An 18,051-nucleotide genomic window follows, 5' to 3' on the forward strand; every position below is an offset into this window, starting at 1 on the left:
TGATATTGTTTTTTTTTTTTTAATAACTCCGTTCGTGTTTACGATATCAGGTTCATCTAAAAACTGTTTGAAAGTTAATTCCAAGTGCTATTTAAGCACGTTGAACCTAATCTTTTAAACACCTTTCTTTTTTAAAAATAAAAGGTTAAATGACCCCGGTTGCATGGTTCCCACAGCAAAATTTAAGATTTAAACGTTTCTATCTCGGTTATTTTTTACCCTATAGAAATAATAAAACGGGTAAAATATTTGGCACAGAAAAAACTAAAATTTGGTTATATATATTTTTAAGTAAATTGAGTATTTTTGAAGTTATTATCAAAAGAATATGAGAATTACAATAATTTTAAAAATTATGATTTTTTAAATTATATCTTTTTTTCAAAAATATGCATACTAAACCGGTCAAAATTATCGAAAACATTACTTATGCTAATATAAAGTTCTTGTAAGGATCACTATAAATTTTAATTTTCGTGGAAATGGCGTATGTTTTATTTTTCCCTTTTTCCTAAAAAATTCGAAACGGTTCTTTTATTTTCATTATAACTTGCTTAATTTTGACGCTATTACCTTGTTCTGAAGCTCATTTGCTAGGTATTCCGAAGTACTTTGGCAAATGTTTAGCAGGAATATTTTATACATTGCATCGTTTTCCCCTTATTTAAGCTTGAATACTTAGATTTGAGTACTCGTCGAAAAAAATACACACTCAATTGCCAATAACTCACTTTGAACTAATATTAATTTAGTTCTTTATGTGAGGAATGTATTAAATTTTTTATTATTTTCAATTTCAGTAATAATAACTTTTTTGTAAAAGCTTATAGTTTTTGATTTATACGTGAAAAACCGATTTAAAACATGCATTTTTTACGAAAAAATAAAATCTTTGGTCTTTAATAACTCAAAAAGTGTCGATTTATTTTAATAACTTTATATAACAAATTTTGCTTATAATTTGTCCCTCTATCGACTTATGGTATTATTTTTAATAAAATAATTTTCACCCCCGAGAAGGGGGCATCCACCCCAGGGTAAAAGCGCAAGTTGGCATCATGTCACCTTTGTTCCTTGAGGTATCCACTACTTACTCACCAATTTTCATGAAAATCGATGGAGGTTCAACGAAATCGGAGGTGAAAACCTTCAGTGACTGCACTAACTCAGCCTCCAATCGGTCAAATAATTCGGCATTGTAGAGCCCTGTGACTGTTTTGTCTTTCTCAAGTAGTCGATGGACATGGAACCTAGTGAGTTCCAGAAAACGGTAGCCATCTCCTTTCCGGCAGATAGGACAGTCTTCACTTTCTTCGGAGCACGTTAGCCGGGCGAAGTCCACTGTTTCGATTGTTCCTTAGTGTTAATTGTATATTTTTCGCTGTATTATTCCTCTAATTACCATCCTCAATTTTAAAACATTACCTAAGCCAACTATGAGTAATAATTCCTACTCCCCATCCTTTTCGCCACTCCTTTAGAATTGCAAATTATGCCAGTATAAACAAAAAAGCCTATCTCTGATTTTGACTCTCGAAGAGAACACAAGGTTTTAGGTGTACACGGTTTCGCGGTACTTATCACTCGCGGGATAACCACTAGTTACCACGTAATAAGTTCCGCGAATCTCCCAGTTTCCGCCTCTCATAATAAACAAACGCTTCTTCTCCTTTTGAACTAGTTTAAAATGCAAACAGTGACCCTAACAACACAAAACATTCCAGGAATGTACTATCAAAGTTCTATTAATGTTTGAATGTCCTGGACATTCAAGGAACATTCGGTGAACATCTGATTAAATTATTGGTGGAATGTTACCACAAGACATTCTATGAACATACTACCAATGTCCTATATTTTAAGAGAGGCAATTTACTATTCAATTTGCGTTCATTTTCAAATTTGCCGCGCTTGTATCTATGTAGGAGTAGGGTCGCGTGGTCATCACATTTTCATTTGCCATTTCATGATAGATAACATAAAAATTTCTGCATAGATAAAGAAAAGGAAAATGCATAGATGCAAATACAAAGGAAAATGCATAGATAAAGAATATTGGGAAAATGGAAATTAGTGGCTTTTTTTGCTGTTCTGTCTGTTAGTTTTGCCTGTGGTTTTGCTCTGGCTGGATCTCTTTTGTTTAAACAATTATGTAAGTATTATAAAATCCGTTTCCAATTTTCTTTATTCTTTATGAAACGATTTATTTATGCATATTATTACCTGTAAACCTGTACCTGTATTTCTTTTGATTTTTAATTGTAAAGAATAGAAAAATTACCATTCATTTTAATTTTTTTTAGAATCCGTTGAAAGTGTATTGGCTAGTTGGAAGAAACTCCACATTGTCGATTATTACTTTATAAATACATATTAAGACCTGTATGGACTTATGGATGCCCACTATGGGGGTGTACTAGACCAAGTAATATAAAAATTATACAAAGATTCCAGAACAAAATACTGAGAAATATTGTAGATGCTCCTTGGTCTGTGGCAAACAGTGATCTCCATAAGGACCTAGGAATGGAATCTGATTATAATCATCAAGAAGATGGCAGGAAGTCACGAGCAACAACTTCATAAGTACGAGAATATTGAGGAAATCCAGCTCCTCAATACTACTGGGCAAACTAAAAGATTGAAGAGGACAAAGCCCTTTGAACTAGTTTGAGTGATAGGTGATAGTGAAAAGCAGAGCATAGTGCTTGTGTGCCTGTGTATGTTAGAATAGTGCATGATCTTGTTAGATTAGATAAGAGACGCTATGGGGTAAGCTGTTCATTTTAAGGAACAGTAGTAATTTAGGTTAAATTAAAATTGCTCATTGGTCAGTTATGACCAGATTGTAATTGTAATGTACAATTCAATACAATGAATCACCATCGTAGTGATGATTATGGAAAAAATATATGACAACATTTTGTGCAATAAAAATGTTTATATTTATCAAGGATGTATTATTTGGTATGGCCACATATACTTCTGGTATATCGTCGGTGATGTGACAATACCTCCTATCTGCTTTTTAATGAATTTTGTAGGAGACGAAAAACCATTTTTAGGGTCATCTCCTGTTTTCACATGTAATTTTTGACATGTTTTGTAGTAAATAGATATCCCGGTATTATCTGCAATAAACCACCGCGTGTGAAATCTGCCTATGTGACAACTACCGATGCGCAAGTGAAATAACAGTAATATTGGTAAGCCTTTTTATAAATTCATTACATAATGTATTACCTCTCCTAATTCATTTGAACCATACATATAATAAAGTCCTAATTATTTTAATAATTTCGCATATGTACATGCCTTAATTGTACACTTGGTCTCTGGTATGTATCAGTGGATCTATATTTCATCGATAGTCACGAAACGACGCAGATACACCTTCGGATTATGCTTAAACAATATCAAACACTGCTCTAAAGTGGTCAGACGATTGTGTGGCTCATCAAAAAGAGGTGCGAACACGTTAAAACTCGTTAAACCAATTGTTGACGGTCGTCATCGAAGAAAAAGAGGAGTCACCGTACATATGTAGCTTTCAAGCACTCTTTGATATCGCTGCGCGATTTCCCTTCCAAAAGCTAGAATCCAATCACCGACCGATATTGCTTTCGATTTTTCTAAAATCAGCGGACACGTCCAGTTCTACACGCGGTCAAAATAAAACTATGAGTCCGATTCGTCTAAAATTTTTACATTAGCCGTCTCACGATAGTAAATTTCTGGGTCGCCCATGTTCTCTCAACTGTCATCAATACGACTAACTTCATAACTTTGATACGAGAATTATAAAAAAAGAATGTGTGTGTACTTTGTACGCACTTAAGAAGTTATACTTCTATTATATAATTTCTTAAAAATAAATATACTTTAAACAGTTTGTTTTAATTTTTTTAAACACCAAACTAATTTTGTGCTTACCGCTTTCAAAAAAATAAAAAACAGTATAGGATTGCCCCGGACTCGAACTCAAGACCTCTCGATCTCTAGCCGAATGCTATACCAAATACGCTACGAGGACTGTGTCTGTATCGGTTCGGACGTACCTAATGACAATTAACGGTAACAAACAGACTGGAAGGTGTGAAGTATAATAAATATACAATAAAATGTTTTAATAATAGGTACTCATCTTACTCCTGATAAAGACAAATCCAAAGACACAAAAATTATAATAAATATATTTACTAAAAACACTAATATATTCTTTTCACACCTTTTCTTGCACTGGTATATTTATACATAACTTGAAAGATTCAGCAACTAAACGCCATACTGTCTGTGTGCGCATGCGCGCAGTAATATAAAATTTTACTCTCAATCGCGCCTAAAGAAGTACAACTTCAAAAAAATATGCATTGAAATCCAGATCCCGTAATTTTTTAAGTGTTATAAAGTACAAAAACGTACATATTTTTTTTTGTAATTACAGCTTCAATTTACCGTATACTTCTCGTAGACTCTGCCGATAAGGTAGATAAGGTAATTTCTCTTGCGATAGTGGCGCCATCGGGCGGTGAAGCTAAGTACTTATCGAACGACCTTCGTTTACTTTGATTGTTTATAGAAACGCATAATTTTATAGAAAATTGTGTTCCTGGCATGTAAAACATACATTTTTTGAAACTTTTCTTACCTGGTACACTGGGTTCCCCGAATAGAGTAGCTTGTATGTCAACTGTTGTGTTACTATCACCGTCAGTTTTGTCGATTTTCTCGGTAGCGTCAACATCAGTAAGCTGTCCAGATTCCAACACGTAATTTTCGGCATCGATAAATCTGTAAAAAATAATATGAATATTTAAAACGCTTGAGTTTTAGATAATTGTTTCACTGTATTTTAATTAAACAAATAAATAATAAAGTCTAATATTTTGAAACGGTTTGATTCTGTCCCAAGAGAACATCAACTTCTACTTCTTCTTCAGCCTGTTTGCATCCACTCCTGGACAAAGGCCTCCCCATGAGTTCTCAATTCTTCTCTGTTTTATGCTATTTGGTGCCAGTTTTTCCCCATTTTTTGCTTTAATGTCGTCTAATTATCGTTTTTGTGGTCTTCCTCTACTAAAACTGTGCTTGCGTGGTCTCTAATGTACAATATTTCTCGTCCACTCTCGTCTCTCGTCAGTTCCATTTCATTTGCGCAATTCTTCCAATTACATCTTCTACCTTCGTCCTGCTTCGCACATCCTCATTTCGTATATGTTCCCTCAGAGATATTCCTAACATAGCTCGTTCGATCTCCCTCTGTGTCGTTCTCAATTTATTGGCTGATATCTCTGTAAGTGTTATCGTCTCCATTCCATAGGGTATAACTGCTAGAATACAACTGTTGAATACTCTTTTCTTTAGATTTATTGGTATCTTTTTGTTTTTCAACACATCTTCTTCTTCTTCTTTTGCCCTTTAATTCGTCCAATTCTGAACATAGGCTTCCCCCAGTTTCCTCCATTCGCTTCTGTTTAGTGCTTTCTGTTTCCAGTGCGTTCCTCCTATCTTTTTAATGTCGTCTCCCCATCTCATCTGGGGTCGTCCTTTTGCTCTCTTTCCTGTCCATGGTCTCCATTGTTGTATCGTGCTATTCCACCTATTGTCCGTTTGTCTAGCGTTATGACCTGCGAAGCTCCATTTTAGCCTGGTTATATGTTGACCTGCGTCTTTGACTTTTGTTCTATTTCTGACCCAGTTGTTTTGCTTTTTGTCTGTCAATTTTACTCCTAACATTGCTCTCTCCATGGCTCTTTGTGTCTTTATTATTTTATCCATGTTTGCATTGGTCAAGGTCCATGTTTGGCATGCGTATGTGAGAATTGGGAGTATGCACTGGTCAAACACTCTTGTTTTTAAGTACAGTAGAACCCCGCAAATCCGAACTAATTGGGGGGATAGCCTGTTCGGATTCCGAAAAGTTCGGATTATCCGAAAGTTAGCCTTAACTAGTAGTTCAAAGCTTTCATTGTGATTTTGAGTAGCCAAACGTTCTCGCAAGAGTGTGGACAATATTTTTGAACTCAAGTTGACTACGAGAGAACCAAAGTAAGTTTGTGTTTAACCTTTATAAATACTTTATAAACCTATATATTAAAGTATAATATTTATTTTTAAGAAATTTTAAATGTCAAAGTCCTAGTAATCTTACATTGTCCAATTTTCTGGCTTTACTCTGTATAATAAACATGTTTTTAAGTTTTTGTCTTGAATTTTTAAATTTTTTTCACTTTCTGTTGGTTCGGATTTGCGGGGTTCGGATTTACGGAGTTCTACTGTATTGTTGTATTTTTTTATTCTTTAGGACCCATTTTAATTTTCCAAATCCTGCCCAGGCTAATCTGACCCTTCTTTTTACCTCCGCTGTTTGGTTTTCCTTATTTATTTCTATAATCTGTCCCAAATATATATAATCATTAACCGCTTCTATTGTGGTGTCGTTTAGTATTACGTTTCTATTGTCTTGTGTGTTTGTCATTGTTTTTGTTTTGGCAAAATTCATTTTTAGACCTATTTGTTCGGATTCATTTGCTAGTTCGGTTAGCATGGTTTGTAGTTCTTCAAAACTTGATGCTATGACTACTACATCGTCTGCATATCTTAGGTGGTTTAGTTTCTTTCCATTTATGTTTATTCCCATGTTTGTCCATTCCATTGTTTTGAAAACATCTTCCAGTGCTAATGTAAATAGTTTAGGAGAAATAACATCTCCCTGTCGCACTCCTCTGTTAATTGGTATGGGTTTTGTGGTTTCTTCCAATTGTACTGTCATTGTTGCTTTCTTATATATATTATGTATTAGCATTCTGTATCTGGAATCTATTCGACAGTTGTTTATAGCTTTTTCTATTGCCCACATTTCCACGCTGTCAAATGCTTTTTCGTAGTCAACGAACGCTAAGTGCAGATCTATATGGTATTCGTTAGCTTTTTCTATTAGTGTCCTAATTGTTAGAAGATGGTCAGTGGTGCTATATCCCTTTCGGAATCCTGCCTGCTCTACGGGTTGATACGAGTCCAATTTGTGTGTTAGTCTGTTGTTGATAATCCTCATGAATAGTTTATACGTTTGCGACAGCAGTGAGATGGGTCTGTAATTGTTTATGTCCTTTCTGTCGCCTTTCTTAAATAGCAGGATTGTAAGACTTTCGTTCCATTCGTCGGGTATTTCTCCTTTATGTAGACACTGATTAAACAGATTTCTTAATGTTTGTAAGATTTCTTCTTTCCCTTCTTTCAACATTTCAGCAAGGATTCCATCTGGTCCTGGTGCTTTGTTGTTCTTTAATTGTGATAGTGCTGCTTCTATTTCATAATTTTCTATTTTTGGTAGTGTTTCTGAGTTTACATTCGTGATTGTTTTCTTGATATATTCCTGAGTGTTGAAGTTTGCGTCTTTCTTTGAGGTGTATAGTTCTTTATAAAACCTTTCTACTTCCTCTGATATCTTATCTTTTCTCCTCTCTTCCCGTCCTGTTTCATCCTTTATTGAAATGAGTAGTGGTTTCCCTAAATTTGGTCGTAAGCATTTTAGGCCCTTATTTCTCTCAATTACTTTCTCGATTTCATTTTCAGTGTGTTTTCTTAGATCCTCTCTGGTTTTTCTTCTAATAAGTTTGTTTAGTTCTACGTATTCTACTGTGTTTCTTTTGTTTTCGGTTATTAGTTTTCGTCTACTTTCCATTAATTTAACTGTCCCGCTACTTAATCTATTTTCTTTTGTTGTTAGTTTTTTGGCAGTTTTCATTCCCGCTTCCAAGAGTTTTTCTTTCATTTCTTCATTGATCTTATTAATTTCTGACTCTTCCTTTGCTACTTGTTGATTATAGTTTTCCCTTAAAGTCTGTCTATATTCTTCTGCGTTTTGTCTTATTCTGCTATGGTCAATAGCCGTTGGTTTTCTTCTAGATTTCTGCGTCGCTAGTTTGCTTATTTCTATTTTGGCGCGTAGTATGCGGTGGTCGCTGCCAGTTGAGAATTTATTAAGTGCAGTTACGTCTTCGAAGATTTGTTTATTTTGGCAGAGGAAGTAGTCTATTTCATTTTTTGTCACCCCATTTGGGGAGACCCATGTCCATTTTCGGTTTGGCTTCTTATTAAAGTATGTATTTATTGCATGAAGGTTTTGTTGTTCCAAATATTCTAGTAGTCTTTCGCCCCTAATATTCCTTGATCCAAGTCCGTAGTTTCCTATTTTGTTTTCTGAGTCTTCCATTTTCTTTCCGATTTTTGCGTTAAAATCTCCCATAACGATTGTTGTTTTTATATTTTTTTTAACACATCAGTGATTACTATTAAAGATAAACTAATAAACAGAATATTACATTTAAAACAACAAAATAATACTAAATTTAAAAGAAATAAACGTTCTAAACTAAAACATTCTCGAAGTAGGATACAAAATTCGTATTATTGAACTCCACTCCTAGACCAAGATGGATCTAAAACTGCCAATGGTACTGGATTAAGAATCTTTGGGAAAACATGCAATTATAATAAACCTTACAGCCTAGGTGACTATACAACTGTGGTCCAGGCTGAAGTTTTTGCTTTTATGGCCTGCATTGATGAAATCATGGATGGTGACCCCTAAACAAAGAGATACAACATTTATAAAGATAACTAAGCGGCTATTCAGGCAATAAAGAACCCACTCACGAAATCAAAACTGGTGAGGAACTGCAAAGATCTCCTCTACAACCTGGCAAAAGATTGAGAGCAAGAGTTGATTTGTTGGCAAAACAAGGGTCGAGAAAAACCTTTTTAGTGTGGCTGATAATACATAATAAAAAAAGGAAAGCCACTTAAGGGCAAATCCAGATTAAGAAAATAATCAAGAATATTGATAAAACACTGTCGGACAATTTGATGACTCAATAAAAGAGAAATTAAAACGGTCACCGAAATGGTAACTGGACATTGCCGTTTAAGAAAACAACTATATAAATTAGGCAAAGTGAATGAACCATGGTACACACTGCCATACACATCCTATGCCATTACATTGCATAACTGAGGATTAAACGAGAACATATCGTAAAACTACCAATGAGGAAACTGTTGGTCTTCATTAAGGACACTTATTATAGTACATATAATGGAAAAAACCAGGTATGGTTCAAAGGTCTTATGACCAATTTTCAGATTTTAACCAGAATTAAGATCATGGCAGAAGAGACATGATAGGACTCACCCTGTATTCGATATAAAGAAAATTAGCTATGTCGATCATTTTTGAAAATTTTGACAATAAATAAAAAAATATCGCATCAATAAACCATTGCTGTTGTGCTTATTTTTATTTATACAGGGAGTTAACTTGTTACTTGTTACGATTTTCATAGAAAATTGATTATAACTTTGTGAATACCCTGTATAACACAACAAACCTTTTTATTTTTGTGATGGGGAAGTCAAGAAGATTTCGAATACAAAATAAAATACAGGGTGTCCTATTTAAAAAAACATAAGTTTTGTCTGCCACTATGTTATCGAACATGCTGACTAATTTTGTAATGTGAAGCTCAAAGTTGGCTGCAATTTTTGATATTAACTTTTATTGCTATCTACATATTTCTATAGCGGATCTACTAAGCTTTATCACACTAATCAATCACCTTGTATAACGGAAAATTAATGGTATGTTTCTAAATAATAAATAAGAGGAATCAAAAATTAATCTTCGGTCTTAGATCAATTTGAGAAGTAAACAAGTCAAAATTTCTATAAAATTTAGATCTTCAACTAATAATAAAGTAAGTATATGAGTAAATTGAAATCATACCTGTCCTCTTCATCCGTCCTCACTGTTTCAAAGCTAGCTTCAGACAGCTGCGCAATAACAAGATCGCACTCTTCCACGCTAGCTTCTAACTTCTCCGCAAAATCCGCGATACTTTCACTTGTTTCCGGTATACAATCACCGGAATCGACGGCGCTGGTTTCGCTCTCAGCTGGTTCTGAGCTAGGTTGCTTGCCCTCATGCAGAATTAAGGTGTTCGGAAGGGGCTGAAAGGATTCGACCACCGGAGGAGGCTCTTTTTTAATGGATTCTACGAGGTCTACCCTTTCGACAGGTTCTGGAGATTCGACTGGTTGGTCTTTGCTGACGTCCGATTCTGACCTGCTTTCCGAAGCGTCTAGTGTTTGAATCAAAGTGATGTCATCTGAATGAATGTGCTCCACCACCAAACTGTAGGGTTCTTTGTCTTCTATATGGGTGATTTTTAAATTATCTGTAACTATAAACATAAAATTAGTAAGGTAAAGTTTTCAATCCTAATAGCAATATTAATAATATTTAAAAATATTAAAAATATTACTAAAATATTTTTAAATTGAAAACTTATTGGTAACATCTCCATGGCCTCTAAAATTTGCAAGCCAGATGGATGCTGAAGCGAAGAAGACAAGAGGGAATTCAAAAACTTACAATTCACGACCCCGTCTGTTCAGCTGGTAAATTCCAATGGAAAATGGACCTAGTTACTCAAAGAAGTAACTAGGTCCTAGTCCCTAACTGAATAAAAATGGAATTTTTAATTTATTTTTATAAAATTAGTAATTAAATCATGAAGGGCCCAAATGGTTAAAGCTGTAGCAGTTCGAAGAGGTTGCAAGGTTTATGGTTCGTAAAGAGGCTGCAAGGTTTATGGTTATTAGTCTATGCTCATTACTTTGTTCATTTAGCTATACAATCATATAGTAATACCATTATTTATATAGGGATAGTTGGTCAGCCCAATAGGAAAATTGGTTTGATTAAAATTGAAACAGTCACCAGATGTCCCCACAATTTCTGTCAGGGTCGCAACCGTCAAAATGCATAGACACCAAGTTGGATACGATCCTATTCATAACACCCCAACTCGCATACGTATTAAGAAAAATAAATATATATAGAAGAATATATTTAGAAATTGAATTAATGATGTCATGCTATTACATATTATTGTATGGTAGCATGACATCATAATTTCTAAATATATTCTTCCATATATCGTCGGTATACTGCGAAGACCAGGTAAATGACAAATTTTAAAATATTGAGTTAAGTATACCAAAATTCTCAGCTTTTTACGCTCTACATATGTACAGGTAAAACCCAGTAAATTATACGACTTACCATTCAGCAGATAATTTGTATGATAAACAAATAAGTTACACATAACCAACTTTTCATTTTCAAGTAAAATAATATATCGCTACTTACTTCCACAAAATTAAAGTTCTGTTGCATGTAAAACCAAGTAAGCGCACATATATTATTTTTCCGGACAACAATATATTTCTACTGCTGTATACCACAGGTATACAGAAGGTAGGCGCCGCCTACCCTCTTCAAATGTAGTACAATAATATAAATTATTAATATAAATTACTTATTTCAAAATTGTAATTTATAAATTTTGACACAATATCTACAATAAAATAGCAAAAATTATCCAAATTATTTTTAAAAATATCCAAAAATTTTTCTCCGTAGTTATAATTATTGTACGCTCCTTGTAGTATCAGTAGTACTGTATAGATTCTATATTCTCCTTGGTTAGGCACTCGGGAACGTAGCCTGAAATAGAACGACGCCAACACCGAATTGACGTGCGATCTCTCTCTGTTTACGCGATCGTAGCGACCGTATTCTACGATTTTGAACGGGCGGATAGGCACAGAGTCTTATAGCCGGACCTACAAAATTTTATCAGTTGCTTCTCTTGTGTCTTGTGAAACTGTTTTAAAATAATTGTTTTTTGATTTTGGCTGTTATTAGTAGGTTAAGTATTGAATAAAACTAGGTAGGACAATTTAAATTTGTTGATGAAAACTGAATAATGTGTTATTAGATTATATAGATAATTAAAAATTTAAAGCGAGGTTAATTGTTAACTTATCAATTTATTCGAATAGTAAATTATTATTTGATATATAAATAAAATAAGTAATATTTGACGTTGTTGAAACGTAGGTGTGTTAGTTTTATTGGTGGAAAAACTTTAGTCATCGAATATGAATATTTTAAACGATGTAATATGCAGTTTGATCGAGACGCCTTTTTCAAGGCGCCAAAATCAAGAAAGATTAGTAATTATTTCAATGGGCCGGCCTTTACAAAATTTAACAATTTTATCCACAGATAAGACAAAAGACAATCAACCATTTTCGAGATCGTTTAAAACAATATGGTATGAAAATCATAAATTGCTAAGCGGAAGTTATTTTAAAAATTCACTTTTCTGTTGGCCTTGTCTGTTGCTCTCAAATTTGAAGCAAAATGTTTGGGTGAGTCAGGGATATTCAGATTTGAAAAATTTATCAGCTAGTGTAAAAAAACATGAATCTTCGAAAGAACATTTAAACAATTGCTTAGATTTAAAACGGTTAGAAAAAAATAAACAAACTACTGACAGTGCTTTCGCTGGACATATTTCTCTATCTAATAAGATATATAATGAAGAAGTTGAAAAAGATTGAAGAAGTTGAAGAAATTGATGTTACAATTCTTTTAGCAAAACAAGAACTTACATTTCGCGGTCGTGATGAGAGCCATAATTCTTCAAACATGAATAATTTTAAAGAAATTTTTAATTTAGTAGTTAAACGCGATCAGGAAATCCAGGATCATGTTAAAAAATAGAAGGCGTGTTCACGGGTTTGTCAAAAACAATACAAAATGATTTAATAGATTGTCTTGCCGATTACGTAAAAAATGAAATTTCAACAGAAATTAATGAAAGTCAATTTTTTTCTATACTAGCTGACGATACTACTGATATAACCGAAAAATCACAGTGTACTTTAACAATCCGTTTTGTTACAAAGTTGGTCAGGTAACAGAAAGATTTTTAGGGTTTTTTGATGTTAGCGATAATAGATCTGCAGACGCTCTATATAGTTTAATTTCAAACGTGCTTGAGCCATATGATTACAAAAATAAATTAATTGCTCAATTTTACGATGGTGCAAGTGTAATGGCTGGCTCTTTAAACGGATTACAATCAAAAATTAAAGTAGATGCTCCAAAAGCAATTTTTACACATTGTTGCGCTCATAGATTACATTTAGTATTGCAAGACGGCTCAAAATGTATTACAAACTGTAGGATATTTTTTGTCGCCTACCCGAAGTATATGTGTAGCCTACCCGCATACTGAGGTCACGAGCCGCCACTGGTATACCATATTCAGTAAAAAGGTGATAAATGTCTTTAATACATTTTACATGTATATTTTATTAAAATTTCTCATTCATATCGACTAGTAAAATCGATAGTATCGACTATGTTTCTTTAAATGGTCAAGAGGTACAGGTATGTGAGAAGTTTTTTTGTAAGACACTTTGTATATCAGCGTCGTTAATGCAAGATTTTGTAAGAAAAATAATTGATATTCTATGTTGTTATGTAGATACGGGCAAAAGAGGCAAGCATATACTGGCAAATAAAACAAGCAATGAAAACCGAAAAATTGTGAAGGCTCATATTGAGTCTTTTCCAACCATGGTCCCACATTATATTCGCCAAAGTTCGAAGCGTAGATATTTGGACAAAAATTTGAGTATAAGGAAAATGTATCAACTTTCTTTATATAAATGAATATTTTCTAACGACTATAATTTAAGCTTTTTTGTCCAAAATAATATCAATGTTTAGTTTGTAATAAATAATATTTATTAGCCCTATCATATTATGATATGGCTAATCCAACTAAGAAACCGGATTTAGAAAACAGTTACAGACAACATCAGCAAAAAAGAAGTATGGAATCTCGAAAAACGAAATGATAAGAAAAGCTCTAATCAACAACGGAATTTTGTTTCAATAACCTTCGATCTACAGGCTATACTACAGATTCCAGATTAACTGGGCAATTCATATATTCTTCCCGAAAATTATGGGCCTACAATTTGTGTGTAAATGAAGCCGCATTACCAAATGTAGCTTACCGTTTTGCCTGGTCAGAAATTAACGGTAGACGAGGAAGTTCTGAAATAGAAAGCATTATACTCAACTACTTATCAAAATGTGCCCCAGAATATGTAAGCAAGTGAAATAAGTGTATTTTCTTATACCTGCGGAGGACAGTATCGTAACATAAATTTTTGGAGTCGGGACATTCTTGTATGGAAGTTGACTTTATACATAGCACCATCTAAACCGCTAGAAATCAGGTCTCTCTATCTATGGTATGCCAGATTACTTGTCTGTTTTTTCAAAATGCAAGGGAAACTAAAAATGTCAAGGTCAGTATTAAAAAAGTATGTATAGAACCATACAAGTGTAATTTTAAATAGGTACTACGACTTTTATGATTTAAAAAAATTGTCACACACTCTAATTAAAAACCGAACAAAAGACCAAAACGGCGAAAAAATAATGTGGTTAAAGATAAAAAGATGAGATTCGTGAAATTATGGACAAACAGAATCCATTTCAATTATGACGCGTCACCAAGCTTCATTTCCTTATTGATACTGCACGGCAGTCAACAAGAAAAAAGCAAGCTGGATTATCAACTAACATAAGCATGCTTATGTTAGTCGATAAACACTTGCCAACTAGCATAGCAAAAAACAGAGATTTGTTACAGCTATTTGATAAGGGATCGACACCGGAGGAATATAACAGGTGGTTTCGTATTTTACGATGTCAATGGCATCTTGTCAGATCCTGCTTTCAGTGACTAATATGACGAGTAATACGCATAGTAATATTATTTTCTTGTATCTATAACACGTTCAAAATAAATTTGTTTTTTCTATAAAACTGCCTATGATTTATGTAAATAATATCCACATAACTACAAACAGCTCTGAATAAAATGTTCAGGGAAAACCAGTTAAATGTTATAATTATCGACTAATCCCTTAAAAACATTGCTATTAACTAGTTAAAGCCTCATATTCCGATCACAAAACTACAAAATATTATATTTGGTTTATTATGTTTGTTATAAATGTGTTATTTTAAGGGTAAATGATTAATATAGATTTACAGGTAAAACCAGGTAAGTGACCGCATCTCCATCTTAAATTTAGCTTTAATCAGCTAGGTGTCTAACTTTTTCAAACTAATGATAGAATATCATTTCTGAAATATGCATGTTTCACTGGAATACATATCAAACACAAGTTGTCCTCTTAATTCAAAATAAAACACTAAACTTAAAAACGTTTTTTCTCGGTTTCGGTATTTCGGCAGTTACCTGGTTTTCGCAGTATACCGACGATATATTTATTTTTCTTAATATGTATGCGAGTTGGGATGTTATGAATAGGATCGTATCCAACTTGGTGTCTATGCATTTTGACGTTGCGACCCTGACATAAATTGTGGGGACATCTGGTGACTGTCTCAATTTGAATCAAACAAATTTTCCTATTGGGCTGACCAACTATCTCCCTATATAAACAATGGTAATACGGTAAGTTCGTGACATAAGGGCATTTTGTGTAAGCCCGTTCAAGCCTTTCATCATAAAATTATTTCTTTCTTCATTTTTCATCGATAATCGATGAAAAAGCTAAAGATCGCGGAATAACTGTTCTTCGTTTCTTCTTCTTTGTGTGCCGTGCTTGTTTTCAAGCGTTGGCTATCGTCTTATTAACAAGCTGATGAAATGTTTCTCGGTCGGCAGCTATATGAAACAATTCCTCGAACGTTCGACCTGTCCATTGTCTAATATTACGCAGCCAGGAGCCTGATTCTAATTCATTTCGAGGTCGCTATTTAATTTCGACGCCGCCATAATGGTCGCAATTTATAGCGATTCTTATTCATTTCGATATTAGTTACAACTGGGGATATTAACGTTATCATTTTGACACTGCTCAAAATTTGGGTTGGCGCTCCGGTTTATTGGATTTATTGGCTACGCAGCCACCGCAACATTCGTTGATAGTCTGGGAAAATTATCGAAAAAATGCCATTTTTGGGAAAAGTTATTTACCAGCTATTTTATTGCTAAAATCGAATCTTAAGATTGCATATATATTAGTAATATGGGGTAAGACAAGTCCGCAGAAAGTGTGTTATTTTATTTATAAACCAATTAGCACTCCTAAATCTTCTTTTTTTTTAATTAGTGCTCTGTAACTCCTAAGATTTTTCCTTTAAACCAAAAACACTCAAATAAAAATTCACCGTAATTTAGTTCTGCACAAAGTTATTTTTTTTTCGATTTCCTTCAACAAAAATTTTACTCGGACAATCCGAGTTTTCCCAAAAAAATCTGCAATTCTTAATTAAAATTTTAGGGAAGTAATTATTTATCAATAATTAAATAAATTGATGACATGAAAGATTTTTTATAGTAGATTATACAGGGTGTCCCGAAAATATTGGTCATAAATTATACCACACATTCTGGGGTCAAAAATAGTTCGATTGAACCTAACTTACCTTAGTACAAATGTGCTCATAAAAAAAGTTATAGCCCTTTAAAGTTACAAAATTAAAATTGATTTTTTTCAATATATCGAAAATTATTAGAGATTTTTTATTGAAAATGGACATGTATTATTCTTATGACAGGAACATCTTAAAACAAAATTATAGTGAAATTTGTCCACCCCATAAAAATTTTATGGGGGTTTTGTTCCCTTAAACCCCCCCAAACTTTTGTGTACGTTCCAATTAATTCATTATTGTGGTTCCATTAGTTATACACAACGTTTTTAAAACTTTTTTGTCTCCTATTATTTTTTCGATAAGCCAGTTTTTATCGAGATGCGGCTTCGTTTTTAATATATTTACATAAAAATTTTATGGGGGTTTTGTTCCTTTAAACCCCCCAAATGTTTGTGTACGTTCCAATTAAACTACTATTGTGGTACCATTAGTTAAACACAGTGTTTTTAAAACTTTTTTGCCCCTTAGTCTTTTTTTGCTAAGTCCCTTTTATCGAGATTTGGCTTCTTTTTCAAAATATAAATAAAAATGTAAATTATAAATAAATTTTCAGATTATTAACAGGTCTCTTATAATCGTACTTAACCGTATACAAGTATACAAATATTCAAAATATCTCGATAAACACAGGCTTATCGAAAAAGTACTAAGAGGCAAAAAAGTTTTAAAAACATTATTTTTAACTAATGGTACCACACTAATAATTTAGTTAGAACGTACACAAAAGTTTGGGGGGGGGGGTTTAAGGGAACAAAACCCCCATAAAATTTTGATCGGGTGCACAAATTGCACTTTAATTTTTTTTAAGATGTTGCTGCCATAGGAATGCCGCATGCCCATTTTCAATAAAAAATCGTTAAGAGTTTTCGATATATGAAAAAAAATCGATTTTCATTTTGTAACTTCAAAGGGCTGTAACTTTTTTTGTGTGCACTATTGTACATAGGTAATTATTTTTCAAATCAAAATGTCAATTTTAAAAACAAAAAAAAAACTTCCAACGCGGGGAATCGAACCCGACTCGCCTGGTTGAAAGCCAGGAGCTAGGTATTTTAGGCCATGATGTATGTAAGTCACGGATATAAATATTTGCCTAAAAGCCGGTTTTGGGCCAGCTGACACATCATTTGTTAATAAGCTTTGGAACGCCTAACCATTGATTAATAAGTACATAGATACCTCACCTTTAGGTAAAACCGAATTCAGTGTTAAACTCCGCCCACTTACACCTCTTTGCCCCTCAAGTCTAAGTACAAACTGGCTGGACGGTGGCGACATTTATTGAAATTTTTGCCAAGATTGAAAAATAAATTTGAGTCGCTTGTCTGGCGTAATAGACAACGATATAAGGGTAGTCTTCAGCATTTTAACAAATAATTTTAACGCGATTGTAATCTCTATTTTGGAATTCCGATTTTACTTCAGATAAAACGCTAAAAATTGATTAATAAAAATAGTGAAGAGGTTTCTTAAAAATTATTTAATTATTAATACACTACAAAAAAAACAACAAAATAGAAAATACATAATAAAATTAGCAGTGATAATTCACATGTAAATTATTTTTTGCAATTTGTAAAAGAATGATATTTTCAGAACTTATGCGAAATAAACTATTTGAAGTTGATATACAGAATTTCTTTCCA

General features: G+C 33.3%; 1 protein-coding gene across 3 annotated transcripts in view; it reads right to left on the reverse strand.

Moving 5' to 3' along the window:
• The window catches only part of LOC114333906 (polycomb protein Asx), a 200,000-nt gene that overhangs the window by 95,966 nt on the left and 85,983 nt on the right, over positions 1-18,051 (reverse strand). For all 3 annotated transcript variants that reach the window (XM_050659418.1, XM_050659416.1, XM_050659417.1), the window contains exons 4-5: positions 9,785-10,241; positions 4,649-4,791 (exon numbers count right to left, since the gene is read on the reverse strand). In XM_050659418.1, coding sequence (XP_050515375.1) covers positions 4,649-4,791; positions 9,785-10,241 — 600 coding nt within the window. The remainder of the gene's footprint in view (positions 1-4,648; positions 4,792-9,784; positions 10,242-18,051) is intronic.

The sequence above is a fragment of the Diabrotica virgifera genome, chromosome 8 (genome assembly GCF_917563875.1).
Source record: "Diabrotica virgifera virgifera chromosome 8, PGI_DIABVI_V3a".
Classification (NCBI taxonomy): Eukaryota; Metazoa; Arthropoda; class Insecta; order Coleoptera; family Chrysomelidae; genus Diabrotica; species Diabrotica virgifera.